This window comes from Copadichromis virginalis, linkage group LG4, assembly GCF_057382275.1.
Source record: "Copadichromis virginalis isolate Kocher_CV1m ecotype Utaka linkage group LG4, C_Virginalis_male_GT1.1, whole genome shotgun sequence".
In the NCBI taxonomy this organism is placed as follows: Eukaryota; Metazoa; Chordata; class Actinopteri; order Cichliformes; family Cichlidae; genus Copadichromis; species Copadichromis virginalis.
In genome coordinates this window covers 4322678-4345539 of record NC_140621.1, presented here as the reverse complement: position 1 = coordinate 4345539, position 22862 = coordinate 4322678, and the positions used below count along the sequence as shown (strand labels likewise).

General features: G+C 43.5%; 1 protein-coding gene and 1 pseudogene across 1 annotated transcript; one reads left to right on the top strand and one right to left on the bottom strand.

Moving 5' to 3' along the window:
• Window positions 1-9448: 9448 nt before the first annotated feature.
• On the top strand, window positions 9449-10797 carry LOC146710617 (uncharacterized; the record flags this gene model as incomplete). Its single annotated transcript, XM_085455367.1, has 1 exon — window positions 9449-10797. A coding segment is annotated over exon 1 (1317 nt), but the record flags the coding sequence as incomplete, so codon positions are not given.
• Window position 10798: 1 nt separating this feature from the next.
• LOC146710616 (uncharacterized) lies at window positions 10799-11949 on the bottom strand (annotated as a pseudogene).
• Between the last annotated feature and the right edge of the window lie 10913 nt (window positions 11950-22862).

Below are 22862 nucleotides of genomic sequence, written 5' to 3'. Positions count from 1 at the left end.
AAGGTTGGTGACTGTTTGTTTTCATGGCCGGGATTTCCAGTGGAACTTTGTTGTTGCCGCTAGCTCTGTACCTATTTTGGGAGCTGATTTCCTGTGTGCTAATGGACTGCTTGTCGATGTGGCTAACAGACGTTTAATCGATGCTGTTTCGTTTTCTTCGCTACCCTGTTTTACCCGGGCCGCCGAGCCCCTGATTCGAGCTAATGTAGTGACCTCCGGGGATGCTTTTCAGCGTTTGCTTTTACAGTTTCCATCGCTGTCTGTCCCTAATTTCTCTAACACGGTAACGAAGCATGGGGTTGAGCATTATATTCCCACGGTCGGGCCCCCGGTGTTTGCACGCGCGCGCCGCCTCGACCCCGCGAAACTGTCCGTCGCTCGGGAAGAGTTTGCAGCCATGGAGCGCCTTGGCATTGTACAGCGTTCGAACAGTGCATGGGCCTCTCCGCTTCACATGGTGCCCAAATCGGACGGTCGGTGGCGGCCATGCGGAGATTTCCGCCGTTTAAATAATGCCACGGACAATGACCGTTACCCCATCCCCCACATTCAGGATTTTTCTGCCAATCTCGCGGGAACATCGATTTTTTCTAAAATTGACTTGGTGCGGGGGTATCACCAGGTTCCCGTGCGCGCCGAAGACGTTCCTAAAACCGCTGTCATTACCCCCTTCGGCTTGTTCGAGTTTTTGCGCATGCCGTTTGGCCTGAAAGGTGCTGCCCAGACCTTTCAGCGGCTGATGGACTCCGTTTTGCGTGGGCTGCCGTTCGTTTTTGTTTATCTGGACGATATATTGGTGGCCAGCTGCTCAGCAAGCCAGCACGAGTCCCATCTGCGCCAGGTTTTCCAGCGTTTGGCAGCGCACGGCCTGATCATCAACCCTTCCAAGTGCCAGTTTGGGTTGCCTGTTCTGGATTTCCTCGGGCACCGCATTTCCGCTGAAGGTGTGGTTCCGTTGCCCGACAGAGTCCAGGCCGTTTCGGTTTTTCCGCGTCCCACGTCAGTTAAAGCGCTGCAGGAGTTCTTGGGGATGATAAATTTTTACAACCGCTTTCTCCCCAGAGCTGCCCACCTGCTACAGCCACTCTATGCTGCCTTAAAGGGTAAAACAGCCAAAGATCCGGTTGACTGGCTGCCAGAACGCGTCCGTGCGTTTTCCGCAGCTAAGTCTGCGCTGGCTGACGCCGCCCTGCTGGCCCACCCGCTTCCGTCGGCAGAGATCGCGTTGACCACCGACGCCTCTGACGTGGCAGTGGGTGGGGTGTTGGAACAGCGGGTTTCAGGTCTCTGGCAACCGCTCGCCTTTTTCAGTCGTACGCTCAGGGATGCTGAACGCAGGTACAGTGTTTTTGACAGGGAGTTGCTGGCCCTGCACCTCGCAACACGACATTTTCGTTTTTTCCTCGAGGGTCGCAACTTTACTGCGTACGTTGACCACAAACCTTTGACGTTTGCGATGTCCAAGGTCTCTGACCCATGGAGCGCACGCCAGCAGCGCCAGTTGGCGGCCATTTCAGAGTTTACTACAGACATTCAGCATGTGGCTGGTAAGTCCAATCACGTCGCTGACTGTCTCTCACGTGTGTTGGTTTCTCCGGTGTATTGTTGGCATCGACTACGCTGCCATGGCCGCCGAGCAACGTGCTGACCCGGACGTCCTTGCCCTTCAGTCAACGAAAACGGGCCTCGTGCTGGAGGACACCCCGGTGTGGGACGGCGGTCCGCACCTTCTTTGCGACATTTCCACCGGCCGCCCCCGCCCGGTGGTTCCCCGTTCGTGGCGTCGTCGTGTTTTTGACTCGGTGCATGCCCTCTCTCATCCCGGCGTACGGGCCTCGGTCAAGCTGGTCAGCGCCAGGTTTGTTTGGCCGGGCCTTCGCAAGACGGTGAAAGAATGGGCGGCGGTTTGTATCCCATGCCAACGCTCGAAAATCCACCGGCACACACAGGCACCCCTCGAACCTTTCCGTGTCCCAGGTAGGCGTTTCGATCACGTTCATGTGGACTTGGTTGGTCCCTTGCCGCAGTCACAGGGTTTCACGCACCTTTTGACTGTGGTGGACCGCACAACCAGGTGGCCGGAGGCGGTACCCCTGGCGTCCATGACAGCGGCGACGGTGGCCAGGGCATTTTTGTCAACGTGGGTTTCACGTTTCGGCCCCCCTGCTGACATTACCTCGGACAGGGGCCCCCAGTTTGTTTCCGAGCTTTGGTCTGCTATGGCTGACGGCCTGGGAGTCAAGGTCCACCGCACCACAGCATACCACCCGCAAGCTAATGGGATGTGCGAACGGTTTCACCGGTCACTTAAGGCCGCGCTCCGGGCTTCCTTAACGAGTGGCGACTGGGTCGACCGTCTTCCGTGGGTTTTGCTGGGATTGCGTAGCGCGGTTAAAGAAGACCTCGGGGTTTCCCCGGCTGAACTGGTCCTCGGCCAGCCTCTCCGGGTCCCCGGGGAATTCTTACCTGAGAGCCCTCCCCCATGTTTCGATACCTCTTTGTTGCCTTTTCGCCCCCCAAGAGACTCATTTCCTGTTCCTGGTCCTGTGCACCACTGCCTGCCTGACACTTTTGTTCCGAGTTCGTTGGACTCTGCTCGTTTCGTTTTCGTCAGGCACGATGCCCATAGGACTCCGCTGCGTCCACCATATGACGGGCCATACAGGGTTCTTAAACCAGGCAACAAACATTTCATTTTGGACTTTGGCGGTCGGGAGGAAGTTGTCTCTGTTGACAGGCTTAAGCCTGCATATGTTATGCAAGAGGATCAGGTGGTCCCGGCCCAGGCCCCTCGCCGCGGCCGCCCACCTGCCGCCGAGCTGATGGATTCTGTTTTTTCCCCCAGGAGCGACCCACAATCAACGGAGTCGTCTGCAGCTTTTTCTGACCGCCAGTGCCAGCCTCGCTCCCAGGCTGGGTTGCCCTCTGTCGTTTCCCCACCCCCCCAGTTCAGCCGTTCTGGCCGTTTGCTTAAGCCCCGGGTCCTGGACTAGTTCTGCTGGGTGTTCGGGGGGGGCATGTGTGGTGGACCACTAGAGGGCTCCACTCACACCCAGTGTAAAGGAAGTGTGTTCCTGTGTTTTGTGGCGCGATATGCTCAGTTGTTGTGGAGAGACGAATAAAGAAGGAGTGAGGACTGAGAGCTCTGTGTCGTTAATGCTTACCTCCACAATAGGATAATTTACGTACAGAGGAGAGGACCAACAGATTTGATTATAACATGTAGCTTTTATGAGCACACTCACATCTCATATGAATTTTACAATTAACCAGGCCCATCCAGATTTTCCCATGCTGACCCATTACCACGTTCTGCCACTGTCACTGCAGTACAGGTCAAAATGGTACAGATTTGTACTTTATTTCAAATTGTACCTTTAAAGGGGCATTTCTGGACTTTTAAAGACCAGTATTGTACTTTTAAGGGAACATTTTAAAAAAATGTACCTATAGGTACAAAAATGTTCTTCTCTCGTACCTCTATTTCTGAGAGTGTAGGAGGTCTGTAACATTCCAGGGTGTTCTGGCTTCACCCCCACATCCTAGGAGTATGGGAGAGGTCATACCTTGTCTTATTGTTTTACGGTAGGATTAACGTAGCTATGTCTGTTCTAGTCTAAGTGCTTTTTGTTTAGATGAACTGCTGGACTTCCAGTCCAGCAGGTTTAGGGAAGTCGTTTATGGACACACACACACACACACACAGGCACCCACTGAAGTATAAATAAAGACCGGGGCAGTTTCTCAGTGCGAGTCTCAGTTTCTGGAGGCTGCCCTTGCTAGCAAGAAATTCTGCGTGTTTCTCTTCTCTGATTCTCTACTGAAGAAGTGTTTTAGAGTATATCTCTTAACAGGATCCCATGATAGGAACGTACATGAATTTATCATTGACAGGAACTTGCCTGTATGTCCCTGTTGTTCTATCTTTGCGCACATCAAAACGCACACCAAGAACATGCTCTATGGCATAGGTGTTAAACTCTGGCCCGCGGGCCAAATTTGGCAAAGCCATACCAAATTACTATTAGAGCTGGCCTACTGGTATTATACAGCTAATATATATATTGTTTAGTATTAAGCTTTGCTTGTTCCATATTCAGTTTTTCAGCAAAACGTGTTTGAGTCCATAAGAAAAGATTCATTCTTTTTTATAATTCAAGTATTTATTAGATTTTGCATTTTATAACAGCAAATACAGAGATGCAACAACCAAAAGCAAGAAGCAAACAAACAAAAACAAACAAACAAAATAAATAACTGAAATAAATAAATAAATTAATTAATTAAAAAAAACACAACGAAACAAAACAAAACAAGTGAGGTTTTAACATATGTTGTCTTAAACTCAAATGTCCAAGTCAGGTAGACATGTAGGTGCAAAAATTGTCCCACTGTTCCAGCGCAGCTTCTGTCACATGATGTATTTTTCCCAGCATCTTTTCGCACGCAACATTCCCAATCATTCTGTCTTTCCACATTTTAAGCGTTGGAATATGAGAGTCCTTCCAGTGTTCCAAAATGACACGGGCACAAGTTACCAATGCAGTACTTAACACTCTAAACTGGTGTTTACTTAATTGCGGCACCTCTCCTTTGTCTCCTAGTAAACATAATTTAGGTGATCTGGGTAGGTTACAAAGTGTCCACCCCTGCAAATAATTCAGTACAGTGTTCCAAACTGGAAAAACCAGCGGGCATTCCCAGAGGGCATGTATCAGAGTACCTTTGGCTTTTTGGCATTTCCAACACAAGTCATCTCTACCAATCCCCATTCTATACAGCCTTGAAGGAGTATAATAGTATCTGTTAAGAATTTTGTATTGAATAAATTTTCCCCTGGCTTCCCTAATGTATAATCCATTGTTCGACAATATAGAATCCCATGTATCTTCATCCATTGTACGCCCTAGATCCCTTTCCCATACTTTTTTCAGGCTCTTATTTATATTGTTTTTAATCCATGGGCAAATATTATACCATTTCGCAGCTGTACACAGAAATGGGGGTAGTAGCATGAAATTCTCTATCGAGTTACTTTCACATGTTATTGTAACTCCTCCTTTTAAACAGTTTCTTATTTGCAAATACTTCCAGAAATGACTGTTACCCTCTAAACAAAACTTTTTTTAATATCCTCATACGACATGAAAACACCCCCTTCAAATAGGTCACTAACAGTTCTGATACCTCTTCTCAGCCATTGTGTCCAGTAAACAGTCTGCTTACCAATTTTAATTTTAGGATTATACCACAAGGGGGCATACTTCTGTACATATGGCACAAGTTTATATTTCTTATGCACCTCCAACCATACCATTTTCGAAAATTTCAAAATAGGGTTTTGCGTCTTACCGTGATTATTCACTTTTTGTGATAAAATATCAATTGGTGTGAATGGAGATGCAAGCTCTTGTTCTATTAAAATCCAGTCTATATTATTTTTCCCTGCCCAATGTTTGCCTAATCTAGCCATTTCAAAAGAGATGCTATAATACTCTATATTGGGCAGGGCTAGTCCCCCTTCTTTCTTAGGTTGGCACAGTCGATTTATGTTAATACGGGGTTTACCACCCTTCCAAAGAAAATCTTTTATCATATTATTGTAGCTTTACAACATCCGTCGCGGGATACACATAGGCAGCATTCCTGTATAATAGTTGATGAGCGGTGCCACAACCATTTTAACTGTGTTCACTTTTCCCCACAATGTCAAATTTAGTTTACTCCATTTACCCAAGTTTTTATTGATCTTGTTTAATAATTTTCCCATACTGTTAGCCATAATATCCTCAATATTGGGGTCCAATTCAATTCCAAAATATTTCATTCCCTTGTCCACCCACTTAAAGTTAAAGCCCGATATTAAGTTATGACTGCAAGCCTGGGAAACTGGCATCGCCTCTGATTTATGCCAATTAATTTTGTACCCCGAAAACATTGAGTATGTATTAATCACCTCTAATAGTTTTGTGATAGAATTAGTTGGGTCTTGGTTTAATATCAGCACATCATCTGCATACAGGAATAATTTGTGTTCTCTGCCTCCCCCAAATACACCTTTAATCTCTGCATTTTCTCTGATTTGAATAGCTAATGGCTCTAAAAATATTATAAATAGCAATGGGCTTAAATTGCATCCTTGACGTGTTGATCTGGAAATACTAAAAAAAGGAGAAAGTACCCCATTTGTAAATACAGCTGCTTCTGGACCAGAATACATGGTTCTAATCCATCTGCAAAAATTGTCACCTATTCCAAACTTTTCCAGGGCTGTGAACAGAAAGTTCCACTCCACCCTATCAAAAGCTTTCTGTGCATCTAAAGATATAGCCAATACAGGATTTGTGTTATTTCTATTCAGCCACAGCAGGTGTAGTAATGTCCTCATATTATCAGAAACAGATCTATTCTTGATAAACCCTACTTGATCTTGATGAATAATTTGTGGTATTACAACCTCCAACCTTGTTGCTAAAACTTTGGATAGAATTTTGCAATCCACATTGATTAAACTTATTGGTCTGTAATTACCTGGATCAGTTAAATCCTCGTCGCCTTTTGGAATTAGTGATATTACTGCCTGATTAAAACTTGCAGGGAGTCGTCCAAATTCAAAGGCTTCATGTACTACTTCAGTTAGAAAAGGACATAGCAAATCTATAAATTTATGGTAAAATTCTGCTGGGAATCCATCTATTCCTGGTGACTTCCCAGCTTTCATTGCACGGATAGCTTCTTTTACTTCTACCTCAGTTAGTGGAGTTTCCAATTTGTCCCTACCCTCTTGTGAGATTTTTGGTATTTTCATTTTATCAAAGTATGGACTCAGCAGATCCATACTTACTTTGTTATCGGACGTGTATAAATCTTGATAAAATATTTTAAAAATTGTGTTAATCTCTGAAGAAGATGTAACTAATTTATCATCCTTTTTAACTGCCGTAATAACATTCTGATTGTCCATTTGCTTAAGTTGTCTGGCTAATAGCCTGCCTGTCTTCTCACCATTCTCATAGAAATTAGTTTTAAGACGAAAGAGGGCATGCTCTGCTTTTTTGTTATAAATTTTATGAAGATCATATTTAAGCTGGCAAATCTCTTTAAATTTATTATCATCAAATTTTCCTGCTAATTGTTTTTCCAATTTACTTATATTTTCCTCCAAAGTTTTTGTCTTTTCCTTATCTTCTCTATTTTTCTTAGAACTATAGCCTATGCACTTTCCACGAATAAATGCCTTCAAAGCATCCCATACAATAGCCAGCCTGTTCGTAGATCCAACATTCACCTCTAAAAAATATCTTATATCCTCTTTTAGCAATATGCTGCTAAAAAATGAAAAATAAGTATTTGCAAAATATCTGCATGAATACTTATTTTACGTGGTTAATGTGTGTGGCAGGGCGTAGTCTGCAGTGCCGCTTCAGGGGAGGTGGACGCACCTGAGCGGCATCTGCAATCAAGCCTCGCCGGCTTAAATTCTGTGCTCTCTCTGCTGTTGTGTTGGTATGTATCAGGCTGTGAGCTGTAAAACTACAGCTGGCTGTGTGAAAAGTAGTCAATAAAGGAAAAAAGCATGTTCATGCGAACATCGTCGGGTCTGCCGTGGTATGTTGACAAGGGGACTTCTGCTCCCGACCTACTGCGCACAGCGTCTGCAGACCGGGGCTGTACGAAGTCACTAGTAAGCTGTCATCTGTGAGGTGTGAGCGGTGTTTGTTTTTACCACTTGGCCTACCTGGGGTTGAAAGTCTTGATAAATGCACAGCATTTCAGCGGGTATGGTTTATGCGAGTGTGACGCTTATTTTGAGCGATGAAAAATAATAACATAGTTTTATTTTTATATTTCAAGATCACAATAATCTTCCAATTTAGAACTGCAAGTTTAAAAAGAACTAACGCAAATAAAATACACTTCAGTTAAATACTTATAATTTTTTTCCAAACCACGTGGAGCCGCAGTATAAGGACTAAAGAACCGCATGTCGGTTGCCGACCCCTGGTGTAGGGACTAACGCGTTATTAAGTAACGCGTTATTAAGTAACGAGTTACAGTAACTACGTTATTATTGTGGTAACGAGCACGGTAACTAGTTATTATGCCAAAATCAGGAACGCGTTACTTGTTACTGGGATTTAGATAGGGTCGTTACTCGTTACTTTGTGTGGTGGCTATCGCGGAGCTTCCACAGATTCAGTAACATTAGCAGGTGGTGGAGGCAGCAGGTGGATGAAGGAAAAGGAAGGCAAGAGGAGAGACCCGAGGCGGGCGCTGGTCCGAGTGTCAGGTGAACTGAACTTCAGGTAAGAAGTTATGACCTGCAGTCTATCTGGGTCAGATATGAACCAAGTTTAGGTGGAGTTTATTTTCGTTATGCTGACTTTTTCGTGCTGCGTGCTAGCTAGCATGACGGAGTTTCTATACAGCTGGGTGGTGCTATGAAGTTAATGATGTTGCACTTTATTTTGTTCATAAGTTATTAGAGTTGCCAACCGTCCCGTCTGGTATTCAGAGAAAATATTACGCGTTTCTTATTGAGGTGAAAAGGAACAGTTTGTCCCGTAATTCAGCTACAATGAAAAAGACACAAAGCTGGAGTTATTCTGTCGTTATGCTGCACAGCTGCCTCTTCTTCTCTCATTCTCTCCCCTGCCTCTCCCGTTTCTACTTCAATCATGAAACTGATCAATGATCAGCTGATCGTCTCTCTTGTTTGTTTATCGCCCACTTTGCGCCGAAAGAGGAAACCAGCGGATGTCGCGCTAAACAACAGCAGCACGTTTAAGCTTGATCAGCTGTTGCTAGAATTTATTTAATATTAATTTCTAGTATCAGCTGATGTTTGCTGGAGCCACAGCTGTAAAAAAAGCTGCTGGTCATGATATGGTTTGGATATGTGGTGAGAGGGAAACATGAAGATGAAACCAGGAGATGTCCTTACTGAATCATCAGAGCTGTGATGGAGAAACAGGTTTACATTTTAGGTGACATGAATGAGTTGAAGGGAAGTTATGAACTGTTTCTGAGAGACAAATAACACCAGGATCCTTTTCTAAGTAGCCGACAGCTGGTAACTGTGCAGGGGCGGGTCTAGCAAAGTGTTGCCAGGGGCCAGGTAGGGCATTAACAGGGAGAGGGGGGCACAAAGAAATACTTTTCTTTCTTATTCTCATTTAAAATGTCTCACTTTTAAAAAATAATTATCTGAATCTTACAACCAACGATTGATAGATAATAATAATGGATTGGATTTATATAGCGCTTTTCAAGGCACCCAAAGCGCTTTACAATGCCACTATTCATTCACTCTCGCGGCGTAGCCCTACGGTGGCCGCTGGAGACCGCCGATGTTTTTTTTGTCATGAGCTCGGTCATCTCGTTGCTTCTGGTCCCGTGCTGAGGGCGAGGGAGGGGGCGCGGGCCGACATTTCGGGGGGGGCCGTGCAGTGTTGCTCCGCGGTAACCCGCCCTAGCTTAATGCCGGTTGGCGTCGTTCCGCGGGGGATAGATGAGGTGTTTCGACCGTTTGTTTCGACGGGGTTTTTATTGTTGTCTGGTGATGCGGGGGACCGGGTTCCGATCACCATCTTGAGGGATACAGGGGCGAAGCATTCGGTGGCGCGGCATGGAGTCGTGCCTTTCTCTCAGCAGTCGTACTGTGGTTCTGATTTGCTGGTGTGGGGTATCAAGGTGAGTCTTTTACGCATGCCTCTCCATACGGTTACTTTGACCTCGTCCTTCGTATCGGGCGCTGTGCGGGTGGGGGTTCGAGATCAGCTGCCAATTGAAGGCATTGATCTTGTTTTGGGAAATGACTTGGCCGGGGGAAAAGTGTTTCCGGCTATGCCGGAAGTTATTGAGTGTCCTACTTCGGATCGGTTATGCCAATTCCCGTCGGAGCTGGGTGACCCCACAGTTTATCCGGCATGTGTGGTTACTCGTGCTCAAGCTCGTCGCTTGGGTGGTGAGGTGGACATATCCGAAATGTTTCCGGACGGCTCTGAGCCGCATGATAGTTCTGTTCCGGGGGTAGATGGTGGGACGGCGAAGGTTTTTAGTATGGTGTCGGAGAAGGAGGCAGCAGGTATCCGCAGGTTTGTGTGTGGTCAACTCCGTGACGAGGCAGACCTGAGCACGCTGACCTTGGGAATTTTAAAAAAGAGATATCAGACACACAACAAATGTGACTCATTAAGGCCAGAAGTAAAAACTTTCATGAAACAGGTGGTGCAAGAGGAACTGATGAAAATGCAGGATAATGATGAAAGTGAAAGTGACTCAGAGACTAAGAAGCTCCAGAACAAAAGGAAAAGAGAAAATGGAAATGACGAGGTCATGAGTGAGAGTGAAGATGAATCCTGGGCAAAGAAATCACAAAATAATCATTCAAGCTCATCATCAGAATCTGAGGTTCAAGAGGACAACAAAACAGAAAGTAAAGAAAGCAGCAATGATGAAGAAAATGCCAAATCTCAAGCTGATGGTGAAGAGCCAGAGGTGAAAAAATCACAACAAAAGAGAAATGAAAATCGTCAAATTGACAGTGACGAGTCTTCTGATGAGGAACTCAGTGAGGAAAGCAACTGCAGTGACAGTCCAAAGAAAATGGTGAGAATGAACGTCGAGACAGTAACCAGCAGTAAAGATGAAGGAAGGAGAACACCACTGAGTGATGCAGGAAACGAATCAGATGGAGACTGCAAGTCAGAAACGAGTGACAAAATTAGGAGCGACGAGTCTTCTGACAGTGAAAAAGAAGATACAAAAGTGGAAGAGAAAACCAGTGACCCAGACTCAGATATTCAGAGGACGGACAGTCCTGTTGTTTCTGACTTGCTGAGGCACCCCTGCGTGTAGGTCGACCTTGTGTGGTAATGATGTTGTTGACATCAAGAGCAGCCAGTTCTTGAGCTTGCTCTCTCTTCATTCTGACCTTTTTCCATTTTGGAATACTTGGCTGACCATGTACACCAAGCTCTTCAAGCTCCTTCTTCAGAACAGCCACCTGGGAGCGGCAGTCCTCCAGCAGCTTCTTGTAATTTCTCCTCACGCCGCAGAGGGCAATATAACGTTCAAGCCTCGCCACCGATTTGTCATCAGACTTTGGTTTTCTGGTGCTCTCATCTTTCTTCACACTCTTCTTCATCTTTTTATCATTTGTTTTATCAGTCTTATTTTCTTTTTCATCTTCCAAAGAAGGTAGTGATGAAACTGAGTCTGGGTCACTGGTTTTCTCTTCCACTTTTGTATCTTCTTTTTCACTGTCAGAAGACTCGTCGCTCCTAATTTTGTCACTCGTTTCTGACTTGCAGTCTCCATCTGATTCGTTTCCTGCATCACTCAGTGGTGTTCTCCTTCCTTCATCTTTACTGCTGGTTACTGTCTCGACGTTCATTCTCACCATTTTCTTTGGACTGTCACTGCAGTTGCTTTCCTCACTGAGGAATCAGAAGAGTCGTCACTGTCAATTTGACGATTTTCATTTCTCTTTTGTTGTGATTTTTTCACCTCTGGCTCTTCACCATCAGCTTGAGATTTGGCATTTTCTTCATCATTGCTGCTTTCTTTACTTTCTGTTTTGTTGTCCTCTTGAACCTCAGATTCTGATGATGAGCTTGAATGATTATTTTGTGATTTCTTTGCCCAGGATTCATCTTCACTCTCACTCATGACCTCGTCATTTCCATTTTCTCTTTTCCTTTTGTTCTGGAGCTTCTTAGTCTCTGAGTCACTTTCACTTTCATCATTATCCTGCATTTTCATCAGTTCCTCTTGCACCACCTGTTTCATGAAAGTTTTTACTTCTGGCCTTAATGAGTCACATTTGTTGTGTGTCTGATATCTCTTTTTTAAAATTCCCAAGGTCAGCGTGCTCAGGTCTGCCTCGTCACGGAGTTGACCACACACAAACCTGCGGATACCTGCTGCCTCCTTCTCCGACACCATACAATGTACAGTATGTACAGTATGTAGTGCAGTGTAAAACTACTGCAGTGTAACTTACACCAAATAATTTCACGCTGAGTAGACTTCATCACTATATTAAAGGAGCCTTTGCTTTTCTGCATCTTCTATATCATCGGCAGTAGGAATTGTGTCAACGTTTGTAGTGATTTCAGGAAGTGATTTGAGGCAGGAAGGATGGATTATTTTTGGATGTGGTTAAGTGGTTTCCTGCTGACATTATGTAATTTGATCCTGAGTGATTAAGGCTGTAAAACTGCAAAGTGCCTCTTTTAAATCTTTACACTCATGGTGATACTGCTGCAGTCTTACATACACTATTTTCTGGTGCTGCTGATTCTGAGAGAAGGGCTTCTTATTTTATATTCAACATATATGCTTCCATTGCATATACACGCAAAAAGAGAGAATAAAATGCCTTTAACAAAGATCTTTTCTCCTAATGTATCATTCCGAAACCTGTTGGCTGAACTTCAATAACAATGATTGGAACTTTATCATCAACTACTACCTTATAAAAGATGCTTGTTAATATCTACAAAACTCTTAATTATGCTAAAGTCAGTGCGGTTCACGCCACATCTGTCATGGTCCTGGGTCTGCAGTGTTTATGTTTGGTTTTCCTTTGATTTTATGTTTTCCAGAGTTTAGTCTTTTGTGTTTCTAGCTTTGTGATTCTCAGTGATTTGATAAGTGATCTGATTGCCCCAGCTGTGTCTCCATCTGTTCCCCATTCTCTTGTTGTCCTGCTGTGTATTTAAGCCTGTTTGTTGCCACCTGTTTGTTGCTGATTCGTCATCCTCCATGTTGCTACTGCATTTCCTCCTCAGTGTTTCATGGCTCGGGCTCCTGGTTTCAGGTGTTTGTTAGGGTTTTCATTGTTCATCATGTTCTTTTGTGTAGCTTCACCCAGTTTAGTTTTGTTAGTGTTTTCAGTTCATCCCTTCATTCATTGCTGTGAAGTGTTTTTTGTACAGCCACCAAAATAAAGGCTCGCTTTCAGTTAAAAATTCATCCTGCATCTGGATGAGGCCGATGGGTGGTTGTTACATTCTACTAAAGTATGGAGGACCACAACAGCCACGTTCATCGAAATAAAGAATTCTGCGCTTAAATAATGAATTGTAGAATAAATTCTCCATTTGTAAATTCATTTCTGAATTCCAATTTAATAAACTGATTTTTAAAATGCTTTTTAAAAACTTCATTTCAAAAAACATTTTTCAATTCAAATTTAATAAACTTCATTTCCAACCCCTTTTCCCAATTGCACTTTAATAAACTGCATTTCAAATTCCTTTTCCTGTTTGCTCAGGGATTAACTTTTGGATTAGCTGTTGATCCAACCAATCAGAGAGCTCCTTACATTCCACGGTGTGGCTAATTTGAATAGCTGCAGGATTTTTAAAATAAGGTTGTTAATCCAGCAGCTAATCCAGCAGCTAATCCAAAAATTTATCCCTGAAATTAATCCTATTTAAATAGGTTTAAATGTTAAACAAATTTCTTCCAGTCAGAGAATGGTGCATATAACTTAATTTTTGCTTGATGCATAAAGTTAAAAGATTAAAACTAATAAAACAAGTTAAAAAAAAAGAGACGTTTCCATTTGATTACATTTTGTATGATGGATTATGCAGAAAAAGTAGAATTGGGCTGAAAGATCTATCGCTTTATCACCTATTCAGGTTGTAAATCGTGTTTTTAAAAAGTAACTAAGTAATTAATTACTTTTGAAAATAAGTAATCAGTAAAGTAACGGGATTACCTTTTTGGGGAGGTAATCAGTAATTAGTTACTGATTACTTTTTTCAAGTAACTTGACCAACCCTGCTGACGACACAGCCGTAGTTGGACTCATCAGCAGCAACGACGAGTCAGCACACAGAGATGAGGTTCAGTAGATGCCGTTCTAGTGCAGCAAAAACAATCTGTCACTGAACGTGGACAAAACCAAGGAGATGATCGTTAACTTCAGGAAGACTCGCTCCACCCACAGACCACTCAGCATCCATGGTTCCATGGTAGAGACTGTTAACAGCATCAAGAGGAATTCACATCTCAGACGTCCTCACCTGGACCACCAACACCACCTCCATCACCAAAAAGGCCCAGCAGTGCCTACACTTCTTGTGACCCCTGAAGCGGGCCAACCTTCCTCCTCCCATCCTCACCACGTTCTACAGAGGCACCATAGAGAGCGTTCTGACCAGCTGCATTTCCGTGTGATACAGGAAATCTTCCAAAACCGCTGCATCAGTAAGGCTGCAGGCATCGTGCTTGACCCACCAGACTCCTGAACTCACTATCAGCCCTCCCTCTCTCCCCACCACACACACCCATACAATCTGTGATCTGACTTTTTTGCACTTTACACAGCACTACCCCTGTAAGACACGCTGACCTATGGACAATTGATGCTGCTCTATGGACAATCTTCTTTACTCCGGGTTTACAAGCTGCTACACCAGTCACCTTAAACCACACCAAAGTGTAAATTCTAATTGTAACTCTTATGCATAAATTTATTTATTTTCTTCTCCTTTTTATATCGATTTATTAGCTTGTTTTTGCACTGATGTAAACTGAGCCTCATTGTCTCTCTGTATACTGCACTGGATATAGCAGAGATGACAATAAAGTTTACTTTGACTTTTGAAAAGCCACTATCACCTTTAAAAGAAAGGAAATAACAAAACCCAGAAGTTGGTCACTAAACTTAAAGGTTTGTCAGTACGGCTAAAAAACCAAACACACACACACACACACACCTCCACAGAGCAGGAGCATGCAGTAGTGATGTGCGATACCACTGATTTCCTTTCCGATCTGATACTAAGTACAATTCAGGGTGGTATCGACGATACCGATACTTTGTACAAAAACGTAATGTTTTTGCGACACATTTACACTGCCGTAAGGTGGAAGACGAAGTAATTCCTTTAAGGTTAGATGATCCGAATGATATAGTTTCTTTCCACTGTGTTCCTGTATGATAAACTACAAATTTACTCCAAATTACTAAAATATCGATATTTTAATATGAGAATCGATTCTAGAACATAAATAACTTGTACTGGAGGAATCAATATTTCAATATTTCGCCTGCAACACCGCCTTTAGGTCAGGAGATGCACACGCCTACAGCACAGCCAGGGCTAATCTAAAGAAGGGCATCAAAAAAGCCAAACACCATTACAAAAAGAAGGTAGAAGAACACTTCTCCAACTCCAACCCCCGACGCATGTGGCAAGGACTCCAGACCATCACAGACTACAGGACCACCAAACCCTCCCCCGCATCCTCTGATGTCTCCTTCCTCAACGAGCTCAGCAACTTTTATGCTCGTTTTGAGCGAGGGAACCCCACAACCACAACCAAAGCAGACGTGACACCAGACCACCAACCTCTGACTCTCTCCCCCACCAATGTAGGAGCGGTGCTGAGCAGGATCAATGTCCACAAGGCTGCAGGTCCTGATGGCATCCCCGGGCGTGTTCTCAGAGCGTGTTCTGGGGAGCTTGCAGGAGTGCTGACAGACATATTCAATCTGTCCTTGGCCCACGCTGTGGTACCGGCCTGCTCAAATCCACCTCCATCGTCCCGATACCCAAAAACTCCAACCCATCTTGCCTCAATGATTACTGCCCAGTAGCACTCACCCCCATCATCACTAAGTGCTTAGAGCAGCTGGTCCTAGCACACTTCAAATCCTGTCTCCCCCCCACCCTGGACCCCCACCAATTCGCATACCGCCAGAACAGGAGCACAGAGGATGCAGTCTCCATCGCACTGCACTCTGTCTGTCTCACACCTGGACAACAACAACACCTACGCCAGAATGCTGTTTATAGACTTCAGTTCAGCATTCAATACAATCCACCCCTCACAACTCATCAGGAAACTGACAGACCTGGGCATCAGTTCCCTAATCTGCAAATGGTTACTGGACTTCCTGACCAACCGCCCCCAACATGTCCGGCTGGATAACCGCTGTTCATCTACAGTCACGATGAACACTGGTGTACCACAAGGCTGTGTGATGAGCCCTTTCCTCTACTCCCTCTTCACCCACGACTGCAGACCTGCTGATGGTTCCAACACCATCATTAAGTTTGCAGATGACACCACGGTGATTGGCCTCATCAGTGACAACGATGAGGCCGCCTACAGGGAGGAGGTGGATCGTCTGGCTGAGTGGTGCGACACAAACAACCTGCTGCATAACACCGAGAAGACCAAGGAGCTCATCGTGGACTACAGGAGGAATGCTGACCCACATCCACCCATCCACATTAAGGGGAGGGCTGTGGAGCGTGTGAGCAGCTTCAAGTTCCTGGGAGTCCACATCTCCGAGGATCTCATCTGGACGACCAACTGCTCCAAGCTGGTCAAGAAGGCTCACCAGCGCCTCTTCTTCTTGAGGACTCTGAGGAAGAACCACCTGTCCTCAGACATCCTGGTGAACTTCTATCGTTGCACCATCGAGAGCATCCTGACCAACTGTATAACAGTCTGGTACGGGAACTGCTCTGCCTCGGACCGGAAGGCGTTGCAGAGGGTCGTGAAAACTACCCAGCGCATCGCCGGAGCACCACTTCCTGCCATAAAAGACATCTACAGGAAGTGGTGTCTGAAAAGGGCTGGGAAAATCAGCAAAGACCCCAGTCACCCATCACATGGACTCTTCACCCTCCTGCCCTCTGGGAGGCGCCACAGGAGCCTCCGGACTAAGACCACCAGGTACCGGAACAGCTTCTTCCCCACAGCTGTCAGACTCCTGAACTCTGCCTCCTGACATCTGACCCAAGTTAACACATGGACTGAACACACACACACCCACAATGGACAACCGTACCCTCAAACACACAATAATAACATGGACTGACTCACAACCACCAGCACTTTATATAGCCTCTGTAGAATTATCCACATATCTCACTTATCTTAACTGTCTGAGGTAGTCTGAGGTACACCTGTGCACTACTCATGATGTCAGATCAGCATCCTGATGTGGCACACCTGTGAGGTGGGATGGATTATCTCAATATAGCAGATGTGCCCACTATCACACATTTGGACTGATGTGTGACCACTGTTTGGGAGGGATGGTTATATTGTGTATCTGGAATGAATTTTAGGTCTCTACGTCCATCCCATGGGGAATGGGAGCAGTAACAAAGGTGTTGCGTTTATATTTTTGTTGAGTGTAAATAAACTTGTAGTACCATATCACCCTATTAGAGCACTTCGCTCTTGCTCTGCAGGCCTACTTGTTGTTCCTAGAGTATTTCAAAGTAGAATGGGAGGCAGAGCCTTCAGTTTTCAGGCCCCTCTTCTGTGGAACCAGCTTCCAGTTTGGATTCAGGAGACAGACACTATCTCTACTTTCAAGATTAGGCTTCAAACTTTCCTTTTTGCTAAAGCATATAGTTAGGGCTGGACCAGGTGACCCTGAATCCTCCCTTAGTTATGCTGCAATAGACGCAGGCTGCCGGGGGATTCCCATGATGCATTGAGTTTTTCCTTTCCAGTCACCTTTCTCACTCACTATGTGTTCACAGACCTCTCTGCATTGAATCATATCTGTTATTAACCTCTGTCTCTCTTCCACAGCATGTCTTTATCCTGTCTTCCTTCTCTCACCCCGACAGGTCGCAGCAGATGGCCCCGCCCCTCCCTGAGCCTGGTTCTGCTGGAGGTTTCTTCCTGTTAAAAGAGGGTTTTTCCTTCCCACTGTCGCCAAAGTGCTGCTCATAGGGGGTCATATGATTGTTGGGTTTTTCTCTGTATCTACAGTACAATATGAAGCGCCTTTTGTTGTGATTTGGTGCTATATAAATAAAATTGAATTGAACTCTTAAAAAAACGAATGCCACCTTTGTCCGGGAACCACACAGTACTGAGGGTAATGCTGCTGACTGGAAGAGACGGGTTCATGTCAGGGAGTGAGTGGAGCAGCAGTCTTTAGCAGATTCTACAGGATAACGAGGGCATATTGAGGTCCTTAAAAATAAAAAGTCCACTTTAGTGAATCTGCTGGTCGTGTCTGGTAGGGTTGCTGTGGTACGCAGTAGGTTTCAGAATGTCACCCTGATGGATGCTCCTTCTCACCTTTTCTTTTTTTGAATTGGAGAGGAGAATCGGGCAGAGGAAGATAATTGATTCCTGCTGCTGGTTTCTGTAAAACTTTCTTCCAATCGGAGTATACAGGGGACTCTGATTTCCTAAATTCTTTTTTCACTGAACTGCCAAAAGTGTCACCAGGTATGGCTGCTGAGCTGGAAAGTATGAACAGGTCATTGCCCTGCAATTCCTGCAGAATGGAAAGACTCTACTCCAGACTGTTTTGCAAGAAAAACAGGAGCTATCTGTTTCTTGATTTACATACAAGGCAAAGAAAAAACCTAGATAGGTTCACATAGCTGATGTCCTTTTTCAGGAAGGAAATCCCCAGACTGCTCTTCCTGAAGAGAAGTTGCTTCCTGAGTGACGTTACTTACTTTTGGCCAGGTTTCTCTCTCACCGCAATATTCAAATGAGACTGTGAACTCAACTCTTCACCCTTTGGATGTAAAAATATCATTGCGACAAAAGTTCGTCCTGTTAGACATTTCTATTATTTTTTGACAGCTTGTGAATTCTTGAGCTACTGCCAACAACTTATTTTCTGTGTTTTTAGTGATCCTTGAACTTTTGTCATCCACAGCACGTAGGCATGAAAAGAAGCAATAGTGACTGTCACACATGGCAACACACAACAGCAATGAGCCACAACATGGATTTAATGCTATTTTAATAATTAGCAATTAAAGTAGAAATACATTTATTAAACAGTGAAGCAGTGCATATTTGAAAATGTTAACACATATTATTAGTATGAAATAATATTGTAAGAAATGACATCATGCAGTACTGAATTTTAAATACACTGGGTTTATGTTTTGCTATTACGTGTTTCATCGAGCTTATTACTTGAAATCATGCAAGTGAAGTGAATATGAAATGCAGGTAAAATAGATATTCTGTACTATGAAATTTGAATATACTTAAAAATAAAAATATTTAGTTTTTAGTTGAATATCCTGAGTATATACAGTATATCTGGTACTTTTGCTTGTTCATCCTAGGTCAGCCCCTGTCTCCTCCTAGTGCGTGTGTCATTTGTGTCATACGAGTATTTTGGTCTTCAGTGTGAATTTATACAAACTGTAGGGGAGAGTGGGGTGAGTTTTTACTTAAAGTGACTTTAAAGTGAGGCCATGACAGTAAAGCTTCCAGCCAAAACTTCCCGGGAAACAATCACTATGGATCTGAAATATAGTTTTTAAGAAATGTAGCTTCCTGAAAAAAAGTGGTCTTGCGGCACAACTTGCCCCGGTGCAGGGTAAGTTGTGCCATTGATTATGAAAGTAAAACTCTTTTTCATCTCAAAAATTGTAATGCTGTATAAAAGGCTAAATGGTAAATGGCCTGTATTTGTATAGCGCTTTACTAGTCCCTAAGGACCCCAAAGCGCTTTACACAACCTGTCATCCATCCATTCACACACAGGTGATGGCAGCTACATTGTAGCCACAGCCACCCTGACAGAGGCGAGGCTGCCGGACATTGGCGCCACTGGGCCCTCTGACCAACAGGTGAAGTGGCTTGCCCAAGGACACAACGACTGAGACTGTCCAAGCTGGGGCTCAAACCGGCAACCTTCCGATTACAAGGCGAACTCCCAACTCTTGAGCCACGAAGGCTAAACAACGTCAACAAAAATGTCTTATCTAAGGTTTATTTACAGTTATTTTACAACATCAAAGGCCATTGCGCCACATGAACATACCAAAAGTCAATTTTCCTAAACAAGGTGTAGCGTGGCGCTACACCTTGCACAGAACAAAATGAAATTCAAATGAAGATGAAGTTAACTGCAATTGTCTGCACATATCTGGCCTCCTCCATAACACCTGTTGATGCTACCCGATGCTCCCTTCTTGCTGTACCACCAAGTTTCAAATTCAAATTTTATTTGTCACATACACAGTCATACACAGTATGATATGCAGTGAAATGCTACACAACTGCTCCTGACCTAAAGAGACAGAAAAAAAAGGCTATGAATAAGATAGGAAATAAATATGAAAATTAAAAAGGGTCAATTTAACTAGGAAGGAATAAAATATAAAAATTAAAGTTAAAAATAAAATAACTGTACAGCAAAATACACAATTCACAAATACACAGTATAGAAATATATAAGAATGTATGAAGAAATATAAATATAAATATATATACACAATAACAGCAGCTGTACAGTATTAAGTGGAAATGAAGAAATATAATGTCCAGTGTTGTGCAATCCACATTTGTAAGTGTCTTTTGCAGTGCAAATATGCTTAAAGTGATTTAGTGATGAAGTGATTCGATTAGATGACCACGCATCTAATCGAATTAGTGTAAAAAAAAACCCAGAAAGTCCAGTGTGTGTGTAAGAACCATATGTGTGGGTCAGTACTGTGTGGTGGTGTGATTGTGATTGAGAGACTGTATCACCTGCGGGAAGAAGCTCCTCCTCAGTCTCTCTGTGTTGGTCTTCAGGGAGCGGAATCGCTTTCCTGACCTCAGCAGAGAGAACAGTCTGTTGTTGGGATGGCTGAGGTCTTTGTGTGTTTTTGTGGTGTGTGAAGTGTTTTTAGGCATGTTTAGAATGTCACAGTAAAAAAACAGTAAAAATGCAATCACAATTACAATAAACTAATATGTATCTATAAGCTTAACCCAGGCCTCTTGACACAATTCACCCCCAAAAAATGCATTATCCAGCAGTTTCTATCTAAACTCATGCTAGGTGTGTAGACTGTAGCTTACCAAAGCACTAAAACATTTGTGAAATGTTTTCAAACTTATCTATAACTGTTCGGGCAAAACAATAAAAAAACTTGATCATAGAAATTTTACTTTAAAAGCAAAAAGTAGTTTTTGAACTACAAAGGTTTTTATGCAATAAAGCTGTCTTCTTTGCTGGATGAGTAGAATGATTGATGCTTCAAAAATATGCGGTCACATGACCAATTTATTCTATGGTTCCCTAGAAACCAGGGATGGCACAAACCACCCCACTGTCCCCTGATTATTTCTGGTAGAGGATCCATTATTTCATGTTGCTTTATCCTGACACCATGGAGAATAAAACCTTATATGAGTATTACTAATTTTAATTTAGACAATAAGGCTATTGCTGATTGGAAGACCTACTTGTTTTTTAGACTGTGACCTGAATGCTAAAATTAACTATTAGAAGCAGCTTTTGAAACAGGAAAGTGACCCTTAAACTAATTGAAAGCAAGGACATAGCCCTGCTGATGGGGTAATAAAACAAGAGCATGTGGTTTCAGCATGATTATATGTGCAGCAGGATATTTTATACATTTGAAAGACTCCTTGTTACCGATCTCATTGTCTCTCTCTGGATTACAAGCCAGTGGTAGAGCATGTGACATACTAACCGTCAGGTTGGTGGTTTGAGCCCCGTCTGCTCCAGTCTGCATGTCAAATATCCTCTGGCAGGATATCAACACCACTGGAGTATGAATGTGGTTGAATAGGTAGATAGAAGCACTTAGAGCAGAGAGGGAAAAGTGCTTGTGAGTGAGGTAGATTGTGTAGAACACTTTGAATTCTCGCAGTGGGAAAGCGCTATATAAAAACCAGTACTGTAATTGAATGTGAAAGGTAAGCCTGGAAAAACTGTATAGAATTTGTTCTTCCAGGGGACCAACAAAAAGGCACCTGTTGGTTGCCTGCAAGAACAATTTCTATATAATCTTTGCAGGCTTACGTTTCACCCTGCAAAATGTACATTAAGGAATTCTACAAACTGTAGTAATATAAAGACCGGTCCTTTCCAGAGTAAAAACACATCATCTATGTACCGTTTCCAAGACACATCCATCCATCTTCATCTGCTGGGGCCGGGTCACGGCGTGTCGTGTTCCAACCAAAGATGGGCAGTAACGCGTTACTTGTAACGCGTTACTGTAATCTGATTACTTTTTTCAAGTAACGAGTAAAGGGATTACTATTGCAAAAATGGTAATTAGATTACAGTTACTTTCCCGTAGAAACGCTGCATTACTGCGTTACTAAAACCGTGATTTTTTTGCGAGAATGTCTCACGACAGTGACGTAAGCGAGTGCGCCGTTAGTGACAACAGCTGTGTGCAGATCAGCAATGGATCATATATGAGAGTGGAGAGAGTGTGAGCGTGCAGCGTTTAAAGCGTGGAAGTACTGACCTTACTTTGACTTTGATTCCATAAAAAGTGACAAAAACATTAGCGTCCGTTGTGCGTGGGAAGAAAACTTCTTTTTACAGCGAAAAAACCCCTAAACTTCCAAGCAAGCACCGAGTAGCTACGACGTAATGGGAAACTCACAGAGAAAGTCGCGGATTCTTCAACTGACCGCGGCACACCTGCACCAGGGTAAACCTCCGCCTACCCCACTCCTGCTTTACAGGTGAAAATAGAGCAACAGGACCGCTGAGTCTTTGACTTTATTTATTTTCTGCTGTGTTTTACTTGCATCTATTTGAAAGACTGAGTGTAAACACAAAAAATATTTTATTTTATGTGCTGGAATGTGCAGAAAATAGGTTTAAATGTTAAACTAATTTAATCACGTCAGAGAATGTTGCATATAATTAAATTTTTGCTTGATGCATAAAGTTAAAAGATTAAAACTGATAAAACAAGTTAAAAAAAAGAGACTTTTCCATTTGATTACATTTTGTATGATGGATTATGTAGGAAAAGTAGAATTGGGCTGAAAGATCTATCGCTTTATCACCTCTTCAGGTTGTAAATCGTGTTTTTAAAAAGTAACTAAGTAACTAATTACTTTTG